At 33.9% G+C, this 12,105-nt stretch overlaps 2 protein-coding genes across 2 annotated transcripts; both read right to left on the bottom strand.

Moving 5' to 3' along the window:
* On the bottom strand, window positions 1–3,014 carry LOC108197313 (THO complex subunit 4B). Its single transcript, XM_017364896.2, has 5 exons — window positions 2,653–3,014; window positions 2,355–2,471; window positions 1,403–1,471; window positions 1,106–1,296; window positions 1–490 (listed from the first exon to the last, which is right to left on the bottom strand). Exons 1-5 carry the CDS (start codon window positions 2,887–2,889, stop codon window positions 328–330), a joined length of 777 nt encoding a protein of 258 aa, XP_017220385.1. The 5' UTR covers window positions 2,890–3,014; the 3' UTR covers window positions 1–327.
* Window positions 3,015–5,830: 2,816 nt separating this feature from the next.
* Window positions 5,831–11,656, bottom strand: LOC108199838 (cyclin-T1-3). The gene is made up of 7 exons (XM_017367833.2): window positions 11,496–11,656; window positions 11,203–11,369; window positions 8,862–8,943; window positions 7,983–8,117; window positions 7,522–7,694; window positions 7,289–7,437; window positions 5,831–7,019 (listed from the first exon to the last, which is right to left on the bottom strand). The coding sequence occupies exons 2-7, from the start codon at window positions 11,367–11,369 to the stop codon at window positions 6,085–6,087; spliced, it is 1,641 nt and encodes a 546-aa protein (XP_017223322.1). The 5' UTR covers window positions 11,496–11,656; the 3' UTR covers window positions 5,831–6,084.
* Between the last annotated feature and the right edge of the window lie 449 nt (window positions 11,657–12,105).

Below are 12,105 nucleotides of genomic sequence, written 5' to 3'. Positions count from 1 at the left end.
GAACACGGAACAACTGCAGTTCTAACTATATTACTTTCCGTATATCCACATATTCTGGCAAAATGACCCCCCACATAACACTGAGAGGCTGAAGACAAAGATTTAGCAGCAGATAAACCAATTACCAGCAATAGAGATCCTTCATCTCTCTGTTGAACAAAATCAAATGACAGTTGTTGCTAACCAAGCTCTATCCAACATCTAATATATCTTGTCACGGCAATGTTTACATTGACTAAACATAATTGCATAACAGTAAAATCTCAAGAACAGACGTCAGCAGAACAGTAGGATGCCCCTAATGGAGATCAACTAATAGCCTTTAGTTTATAACTGCATAGCCTCTTGATGATACTTCTCCAAATCAGCATCAAGATCTTCAGGTGACACCTTCTCACCTTGTCCTCTCCCTCTTCCTCTTCCACGGCCTGGCGCAGACCCACGACCACCACTGCCACGATCACGTCCCCTGCCTGCAACCCTTTGTTGTCTATCGTATGATGACAAAACAAGAACCATGTTAGAATGAATGAAGAATTCAAATAGACATCTAACAAATACAAAATGTTGTCCTAACAATACACATGGCAGTTAGAATGGTCTGTGCAACCCATGAGAATGAAAGATATAAAATAGTGATAGAGCAAATAAAAAATTATGTTGGCCAGAAAAAGAACATATACACCAATTGGAGGCAGTGGAGTCTACACAAGCGATTACTAAATAACAGTAATTTATTTATCAAATGTAGATTCAGTTTACCCAAGCGATTAACTAAAAGAACAGTAATTTATTATTCATTTGCAGACTCTCTTCAAAGTCTCCAAGTTGCCATGGCAAGAGCTAAATTCTGTAAGTGTTTTTTGGTATTTAAAAAATGACGGAGTTCATTTCTTTTTACTGGCTAACTAACCCGAACTCCTAATTTATTGGCTTACAATCCTACTCAAGACAATTTTACAGAATAGATTTTCAGTTTATTAAATAAAAAGAACTGGAAACTATGTTTTGTAAATGAAATACATAATAACCAATACTTGTACTGCAAAAAAAACTAAATAAAGCAAAGAGCGGGCAATGAAGGAGACAGGAAAAACAAGCTTACCTTCGGAAAGCACCTCCAGTATTTCCTGGAAAGCCATTTGTAGTTGGCGGCATGGCAATGTTAGCAGGGGCGACTAACTTTACTCCAACCATCTCAATCTTCATGGGTTTCCCATCAAGTTGGACACCATTGTATCTCTTCACAGCAGCAAAAGCATCCGATTGATGTGCAAAAGCAACTTCAGCAGTTCCCTAGGATAAACACTATACACTAAGCCACTACCATATAGTAAAATTTCATCTACAGAACCCGTGTGACCCAAATCTTCTATAGAACCAGAGTAACCAGTCAGGATACCTTTGATCGTCCGCTCTTGTCATAATGAATAGAGTATCTTCTTAACTCCCCAACCTCAGAGAATAGCACCTAAAAGGAGTCATATACTGTCAATGAAGGTGATAAAATTAATTTTTCCTAGTAGCAAGAGGGTAATGTCATGCCAGACAACAAAACTGAACACATGAAAGAACTGATCGGCTAATATATACAAGAAAACCGAGGCTACTTATACTTATGAACTTGGCCATGAATTATAATAGTGTATGTTCAACGTACACTCTCCCCCTGGTTACATATGATAAATTATATGGAAAAATGGAAAGGTGTGGGATATACACACATGGTGCAGTAAGACAGAGCTGGAATATAGCATACAACTACTGGGTTCCATAGGGCAACACAATGTTTCTCGAAACATGTGCGCAATATGAATGCTACCCGAAGTTATAGATTTAATCATGTCTGTCTCCAGTTAAGCTGAAGTTTGTATAAACATATGAGCTAAGAGCACTAAATCCCTTTTTTATCAATTAACCGAAAAAGCAATTCATATATAATTCTTTTACATATTATTGACAAGAAAACATCTCTACATGACTACACATAAACAAAAACCAAACATAAGCACCCAATTATACACTACATAAGGCTTGCATATTTGTAATTTTCTTGATAATGTATATCAGCTTGACAGTATATATCATTAAATTAAAGTGGAAGTGTTAAAAACAGATCGAAAACATCTACTTCATCGTATCCAACCTAACTCATACCTAAAATAACACTCACAAGTCACAAGCAACAACAGTAAAACACTACACAGCCATAAAAAAGAACTTCCGCCAGCTTAGTAAGTACTGATATAAGTAATACTTAAACCTATATAATTTGATTAAGTTCCGACTTTATAATTTCAAGGTCCAAGCACAAAAAAGCCAATAAGAAACACTTTCAAAAAGAAAATAACAACCTTAATGTCTTCATTAGTAACTCCGTAATCCAAGTTCGAGATATATAGCTTCGTTCCCGACTCCATATCCATTCCTCCAGGCATCAACAACTCTTGCACTTGCATTTGGTTCAATCCCTACATAAAATCAAATAAACACAGTTTTAGCCCCAACTGATTAACATAAAGATATAATTAATAAAAATACATATATCTTTAGCTCTAAACACTCGAACACAATTCTAAAAACACTACATCATCATCAAACATGCGAAATTAAATCAAAAAAATATATATATAGATAAAAAGTTAGTTTGACCTGAGGAGTGAAATACGGCGTCGCTCGAGGCTGAACGCGATTAGGAGCACGACGAGTGGGACCAGGAGCTGAAAAATTAGCGCCGGCGGCTCTACCGCGGCCACGAGAAGCTTTTCCGGCAGCGCCACCGCGGCCACGGACGGCGGATCGAGCGGCGACGGAGGAAGAGGAGCTATTAGAAGCTTTGTTCTTCTGGATGAGTTGATCGAGCGTCATGTCTAGTAAGCTCTCCGCCATTTTTGTGCTGTGAAATGAAAACTAGGGTTTGTAGATGATGAGAGTGAAGATGTTAATATTTGTGTTGGTAGAATTATCAAGGGACTATAACACTTTTGCTAATGCAATAATGTCGTTGGATTTGATTTTTCACTCGAATGCGTGTGCGAGCATGTACCAAATAATTGTACATTAGAGTATCTTTTTCAATTGAGATTTTCAATATATTAGTTAAATCTGATTAGCCTCTCATTTCTTTCATAATTTTTTATATTATTTAATATATATATAATGAGTTAAGTTCTATGGAGTACAAAAAAAATTGGAGTATTGGAGTACAAAGTTTGATAAAATGTAATCTAGTCATCTAAATTTCAATTTTTCTTGTCCAATAATATTTGTAAATATTTGACAACCTGTACATTATGTTCTGCAACATAAACATCGTGATCAAATGGTAAAATAATTACTTTTATAAATCATAGGACTCTATGTTCTGCAATATAACTAATAAGCAGAACAATAATCTTAATACTTGTTAAAGTTGAAAGATATTAATGATTAATTGACAATTATGTGCAAGACAACTTATAAATGATAGATTATATCAAAATTTGGATAATCAAAAATATTATATAAGATCAAACTAAAAAATTATGATTTGTACTCCAATACTCCAATGTTTTTATGTACTCCATAGAACTTAACTCTATATTTTAAGATGTATATAAAATATATTTTCATAATTTATCTTAAAAAACTTCTTTTTATGTAAATATTAAAACTTTGTTGACGTTCACCATTACACAGATTGTTTAAGTTCACCGTTTGCACATATTTTGAGGTTCCAATACATTGTAGTTTCCTAGCATTCCTTTAATTTATTTTTTAAATAATAATTTAAATGTCAAATTTTTTGTTTAGGAAAAAAATTAACAAAATATTATGCAACTATAATTTATAAAAGTCTCAAAATACGTGCAAAAAATTAACGCAAAGATCCTTCTTGGGTATAAGGAATATACAGTCACGTCTCCAAGATGAACAATGAGAAATGAGTATTTTATACATATAGAGATATTTATTCAATTATGATATTTTTGATTCTATACTCCAAGATGAACAATGAGAAATGAGTATTTTATGCATATAGAGATATTTATTCAACTATGATATTTTTGATATTTATAGAAGATATAGTGTTTAAATGCGCACTTAAATAATGATTTTCAATGATTAATAATATTTAATCAATTAGATATTTGTGATATTAATGACTTGATATTGTTAAAAGATGTATATTTAGAAGGGTTATTATCTATATATGTTTTGGATCACGCGGTGCATGCTAAATGGACTAATACTTAATAAAACAGAGATAATCAAGCTCAGAAGAACAAGCCAAACTCGAATTTTTTAATATATATTTATGATGTGCATATTTATTAGAAAATAACTAAAAAGTACATATAATATTTTGTGGATAATTTTTATACCAAAATATGTACTAACATAATATGATTCAAAATGTAATCTACACTTCGTCTCACCATCCGGAGCATATAGATCCATCCGATCGATGAACACTCAAGCTGAACTCGCCCATCTTTTGGGCATGGGGACACGATAACCGATCTTGAGTTGATTTTTATCTGCCTTAGGACGACACTAAAGAAATTATAGATTTCATTATAATTGTTTGTTTTAGTGACAGAAAATTTGGACCCTTCGTCTTTCTGATTTTTTTACACTGCTTGATACGTTTTTTAAAATGTATATAAAATAAAATTTTAGAATTTATTCTTTTTATTTCTTATACAAAATATGAATAATGAATACTATTTTTTATTTAGAAAAAAAATTTAAAAATATACTGTGTGAAAATTTTAAAATACGTGTTAACTTTTTATCTCAACAACTGAATGGTACAAAAGAAGTACGACATGATGTAATCATTTTTATTTTTATTTTACCATATCAAATATTTAATTAGATCCAAAACGCTTTAAAACCGATTACATTGTGTCATGAATTTCATTGGACTCAAACATGATACATTGGAAGAATCCGTCGGTAGCAATGATTGAATTAAAATCACATGAAATTGAACTCAACTCCGTAACCGATTCTTTCATTTTTTTGGGCCACTGGCCGTCTGTCGGGAGTTTTGGGTGTGAGGGGTGACGTGTCAAGTTTCGGTTTGGGATCGTATCACTGTAAAATGGAATTCATCCTTTACCCAACTTTTTCTGAAAAATTTGTAAGGATATCTAGACTATTGGCTGAATGAAGTTCATATTGATATCTTCTTATTCTGTGACAAAACACCGGAGTATAAATGAGAGACGATAAACGATAAATGACAGTAGTAGTAGCGCTTTTTATTTTGATCGTTATCAGCATTAAGATCGGTGACGACGTTGAGGACGGAGGAATGGTGTTTTAAGTCGGAAACTATCAAAATCAAATATCATTACTTTTTCGTCAGGACATCAGTAATATTTGATGGCGAGAAATTCACAAAAAAAATATGAAAAAAAAATTATGCTTAGCTTACAGAAAATTTCATGTTGTATCTGAATGATAAACTTCACATACTAGTTAATAGAAAAAAATGAACACATATCACACCAAGTACGACTGTACGAGATGCATATGATAGGCGATTTGGCTCTGAGAGATAAATGGCTTGGATTATATATTGATCGGTGAGGAAACAAATATAAGAACTATTTTAAGAATTACTATCCAACATTTGTACAATTTTATAACTATAATTCTACAATAATAAAAACTTATGCTCAATTTTAAGGACATTTTACAAGTGTTCCCACCGATCCAAGTAACATGTCCTATACAGAGTATGCTTGGAAGGAACACGTATAGTTCTCATGGAAAAAGGCAAAGCAAATGTTCTGCAAAGCCTCTGATGTCATGGAATATGGGTATGGCAAAGCATATGTTCTGCAAAGTTAAATGTCCTGAAACTTGAATAAGCACCTTAAATCATTCTTACAAAATGTTTCTCATTTTTTTTTGGAACTTTTCAAACGTGCAGTTGAATAAAAAGAAGCTCCATTGTTTCATATTATCACGATCAAAGGTTCACCTGCCACATATCTGCAAGCAAAGCAAGACCAAAATGCATGCAGAGCATCTTCATGAAGGTATATAAATACCATGCTTTCACAGTGTGCCCTTGCAGTGAAAATGTCTTCAAACATGATTTCCTTGAACATGCCTTTTGTGATCTCTTTCTCTATCTTCAAGAAAAACGTGCTGGCTGTCGTGATGGGATGCGGGCATATAATCTACCCGCTGCTTTCCCTCTAATGTCTCGTCAGGTGGACTCCCAACTTTTCTCTTGCGATTGCTCGGATTTGGTGAATGATATCCCCTGTCAGCATCATCAAAAGTATCCAATTCCCCTTCTACATTGTTGAAATCTTGCCCAGATAATGAATTCCGTTCTACTCCCTGGGGACCATCTTCTTCCTCATCTGGGTGTTTGGACAAGCTTTGCTTTCTCTCTTGTTTGATTTTCTCACTCTCAACAGCCAGTTCAACACCATCTTCCAGTTCTCTCTCAATGAGATCATCCTCGTCTGTAAAGTCCATTTTCCGAGTTGTAGCACCACGGGCCTTTCTTTTCTCTAGAGCCGCTTTTACCTTGTCTGTATCAATGCTTTCTTTATAATTGAGATTTCGGTCATGATTTTTTTCCTTCAAGTCCCCTCTTTCCTTTATCTTACTTCTCACAGTTTTACTTTCTAGGTCTTCGTCACCATGTTCCTCAGAGTGATTCGATGATTCTGGATCGTAGTCACTATCTCTTTTGTGGCTAGGTATGCTAGTCATGTCTGAACTTGCATGGTCATCACTTTGATTTTGTGTTGCCTTTGACGGGGCACCATGATTATCAAGATAAGATTGGTCAGGACGAGATGGCGCCAACTTTAATGTCCCTGACTTGGAAGTAGTAATCCCCCCTTGCAAATTACTACTGTTTGCAACATGTTCTTCATTTGCAGCAGGAGCTTTCGTGGTGGCCCGTGGTGCAACTCCACCTCCAACACTTCCTTCTACTTCGCTAGTCTGAGAAGGCGGCACTTTATTTTGCTCATATAGTTCTAGCATTTGATTGCTAACCTCTGCAAGGTAAAAAGGGTGCTATTAGAGAAGGCACAGTTTAAATAACCAAAAGACACATCAAGAGACCTAGCATCACAATCTGCAATACTACCCAACCCGAAAAAGAAATTTTTTTTACTAAGTTCAACTTAAAGCACCATATCTTAAATTACATCCATTTCCTGTGCAGTGAGAATTAAAATAAGATGAAGTAGCAAGAATAGTTGGGCCAAAATACAATCTACATTTGATCATAGACTCTGGAGTTAAAGAAAGACAGATCACCGACCCTCCAATTGGTGTGGTATAATATCGAACTCATGCCACCAAACCTTCTCGGTATCATTAAGCTTTACTTTTAGAAATTTGCCAGCAAGGAAAATGGCACCTGCTGCAATGTGGTGAGGCTTAAACTGCAAGCATAAAGATGTCCGAAGCCTGCACACCACTTACTGAGGTCAAATGATGCTAGAAGGTTGACTGTGGAGGGGCTATTTCATAAGCTCAAATAAAACATCATACCCATCATTCACAAAATTCCAGGCAACTTGAGCGAGGGAATTTTGACCCCCAAGTTTCTTTATTGCCTCCACAAGGGGCTTATATGGATGATGCACATTAAAATCAAACCCGAGAGTAGCAAGAACAACACGTTCTCCTAACAAAATCAGTTCTTTTTGTTGTTCATAGACCTCCTGCACCATTTATTACAATTAAACAAATCATAAATTTGAAAAACAAGATACATACGCAACACTATCAGATACATAATGTTTGTGTATGAATAGATCTTCTAATGTCTGTAAACATCTGGTAAATTCCACAGAATATATATTTCTTCATCAATAAGCAAATTAAAAGCGCACACAGGTCTTTACGTTAACAAAAAATTTAACTTGGAATATGCCACTCAAAATATAATAATAAGCCCAACAACAAGATTAATGAAACATACTAAAGACCAGAGAGAGAACAATGAAGACCTTTAGCTTTATCCTTTGTGAAGCAGCAGGATCCTTCTTGTGAATAATTTCGTAAGAAACAATTATAACATCTTTTATGGGACGAGGAGTTTCTTCAACCTTGCCCGCAAGAAACATACATACTGTTGCAATTATCTGCATCAAATTATGACACAAGTCCAGTATTAGACAAAATGTAACTAAAAAAGAACCATTATTTAGGTTCAGTTTAAGCTAGGACAAAGTAATTATTCAGCTATGCCTTAAACATGAACAAACACAAGCCATGAACAATTTCAGCATCTCAATTTCTTTTATTAAGGGAAGTAATAGTTTTTACCATACATGCACATAGAAGGATACAACATATAAAAGTATATACTTGTCCAACATTTTACAAGATAAAAATGAACGCAACTGAAATGCTTAAAGAAACTCAATTATTTCACTTTATGGCAAGCAGAAAGCTATAATTTAAGACAAAGCAACCTCTCATCATGCTTATCTCATTCCCATAGAGTGCAAGTATGTGGACATGTTCAGAGTGGTTTTTAAAGATACTGATTAAAAGCTGGAATCCAATTCAAATTGTCCCCCATAATTGTATTTAATTAGCATGCTTATTAATTTGTGAGAAAGGTTGGTTTCCTTTATTTCTTTTCTTGCTACATGGCATACAATGCTTTCAATAGCCGTGGAGTGTGAGTGTTATATCAAAGGGATTCAATTTACTTCACTGAAGATGGCCAATAATTATAAATTTAGCATTGTAGGCTTGTAGCCAATAGTTATAATCAGGAAGTACCAGAATAAATCGAGAGTTAAACTCAGCAGATAATCATCGTGTTCTCCAATGAGAAATGACAGAACAGATATACACTGAAAGAGAGGAAAACTTACCCTCCTATCGTTCTTCGCATGAGATTGCCGAAGGAAGAATCGGTGACAAAAAACAATTGCAGTAGCAATGGTAACCTGAGGCCTGCACTCAAACATTCAGCAGAATGAACTTTAAGACGCATTACTGTGCAAGCGCATTCAGCATTGTGTTATGTTAAAGAGACGTATACTCTAGTTGTACAATAAGATAGTAGAATCTACTTCAATACTTGTAATATTCAAAAATTTAACTGCTTTGAATATCACGAAATTCAATACTTGTAATCTCATAAATAGTGTTAGTAGGATGTACTTTTTTAAACAACTTATTTTATTTTTATGATTTTTTTTAATAGAAGTTTATTTCATCACTCAAATACTTCCCTATGTCCCCCTAGGTTATTTACCTTGGGAACGGGGACTTGGTACGCATTTTAAGACTCTTATAAAATATAGTTTCACAAATTATTTTAATTTTTTTCCTTCTGAATAAATAATAATGTTTAAATATTTATTCAAAAAAGACAATTTTTAAAACTAAGTTATGAAACTATATTTTATATGCACCTTAAAATGCTTGCATAGCAATGCAAACAAACTGTAGAGAAATGAGAGGGACAAAGGGAGTAGAAATCTATCAAATTTATTTTTATTATTACATTTTTATTAATCCATAAGTCACCTATTATATAATTACCCAAACGAACAAGCACTTATCACATTATTACCCAAAGTCAATATAAGCCACAAGTCATTATTTTAAGTCTACCCAAACGAGTTGTAAGACGAAGAGCAACAGAGTCTCATATATTTATTGATTACTGCTACTAACAAGGGCGTCTTCAAATGAAAATGAACTACAATATCCCTTTAACAAACCAACATATCAGAGAAGAGTGAGGATTAAATAGAGGACCCTAACACTATGATATAACGTTTGCATGACCTAAATCAACTACCAATTAAGAACAATATCTAGGGCAACAAAGTGTAAAGTATCCAATAAGGTATCTAATGTATTTAGTAAATATGCTATAGAAATTACGCTTAAGAAATTAAGGTCAAAACAAACCCCATTCAAGGTTTGCAGGAACTTGAGAAATGATGGCTCAAGGCTATTAAAAACTTAGGGAAATCTTTCGCAATAACTTGGAAGATACTCCCTCTGTCCCATTTAATTCTATATGTTTCTTTTTCACTGCTCGACACGCACTTCAATACTCCTATAAAACATAGTTCTATCACTTATTTTTAAAATTTTCTTTTTCTGAATAAAAATATAATATTCAAATTTTTATTCAGAAAGAAAAAATCTTAAAATTAAGTTACGGAACTATACTTACAAGAGCATTAAAGTCCGTACCGCGTCCCCGTCCCCCAATGTATATAACTCAAAGGGACGGAGGGAGTAATGTTTAATGAGAACAATAGCAGGTGATTGATACTTATCTTTACAGGATTGAGTTATCAAGGAATAAGGCTCCAAACATACAATGAAGTTGTAGAAATAGGCAAAGGTTGAGGGAAGAAATAAGGCCCTCTAAATATGAAATTAAATAAATGTATTGAAAGGGACAAAGTGATAAGTAAAAGAAAAATTAAAGGGCTGTTAGGTAGGATAGGAGGGTCAAAAAGGTTTTTTGCATGGATGTAATTAATTTAGAGACGAAACTGATTAGGTTCTTCAATAAGTCCTTGGCAAATATTGAAAGAGGGTGCACGAGTGCGTCTTCTCAACTGCCATTAATATTGATCTAATACATGACACGCAGGACTGCACTCAACTGTGGTAATGTGGTGACTATAAAACTTACATATTTCGACTGGGTGTTGCGGAGATACACTCAAGGGTCACACTGATTTGCATTATGACATAAGTATACAAGACACAAAGTTACGGTGTGAGTTTTTAATAATATAGCATCCTAAGCATCTCCCAGTTTAAAGCTAAGATGGCTAAACTTAATCAATATATCATATAATCATAAGGTCATAGATATAAGTAATAAGGTTGAACTAGTTGGACTTGGGAATGACATCGCCACAACCACTAAAGAAAAGATTTAAAGCATTGTGGATTTATAACCAAGGTCCATTTGACTGCAAAATAAAACAAGTCGCAAAATATCTCACATAAAATTCACTACAAGATACCAGCAATCCTGTTAAATTCATTCACCTAACTCCAATTCTCTCTTTTCTTATTTATGCCTTACACAAGTCTACTCCTAAACTATTACAGAAACTAAACATAATCTTCATCTTCTCAGTAAAAACATAAAATCACAAACAAACTAATTTCATCATGCCAATTAATTATTAAAAATTAACGAAACAATCAAGATTAAGTGCTGAAACTTACACTTTAAGCCTCATCCCCAAATCTTGCAAGAAAGTACAATAAGATTTCCGCAGATACGTCTCTTTCTTGAGATCAATCCCGTCTCTCCTCGAAGGCGAATTCTCCTCAATCTCCTTTCTCGAATAATACCACCGCTCACCGACACTGCTTCCGCCTTCTTCCGCCATCTACACACAGACACACACACACACACACATACATCATAAAACAACACCTACCATTCTGCACAAGTTACATAATTAACAAGAACTGACATGAAATTAGGGTTTGAATTGGGGGAAATTGATACTTACGTGAGGTGCAGATGAGGTGTTTGATAAAGGTCCTGGGTGTGATTGAATTGAGTGTAGAGATCGAGTGAGAGCGAGATGAGAGAGGTGTGTGTTTAATTGAATCGGAGTCGTATCGTAGTTGTGCACCGCCTGATTTGCCTTTTAGGCTTTAGGATGAGCTCAGTTTCATTGTACTGCTGTACTAACATTTTTACCACAACAGAAACCGTGAAATATTACATTGTGCCTGTGATACACAAACTCGGTTAAAAAATTTACTAAAATTAATTTTTTAGATATTCTCAATTTATTTAATATTATATTAATTAATTTTGATGATATATTTATTTAATATAATATTTATATATGGGTTGCACTACACACAGAACACTTTAAAATAAACAACAAAAATTACTATCATAAAACTTTATTTTTCATAAAAAATGATTTGTTAATATTTTAATTTCATAATTAAAGACCAATTAAACATAACATATGAAATCTAACATCCAAACTCATCCAAATTATTAATATTAAATATTAAAAATCTACCTCTATATATTAAAAGGAGACTAGGAGCAAAAAGAGCAAAAGAAATGCATGTGGAGTTACATATATATCCTTAATTTAC

Source organism: Daucus carota, chromosome 8, assembly GCF_001625215.2.
Source record: "Daucus carota subsp. sativus chromosome 8, DH1 v3.0, whole genome shotgun sequence".
In the NCBI taxonomy this organism is placed as follows: Eukaryota; Viridiplantae; Streptophyta; class Magnoliopsida; order Apiales; family Apiaceae; genus Daucus; species Daucus carota.
This window is presented reverse-complemented; position numbering and strand designations above follow the sequence as displayed.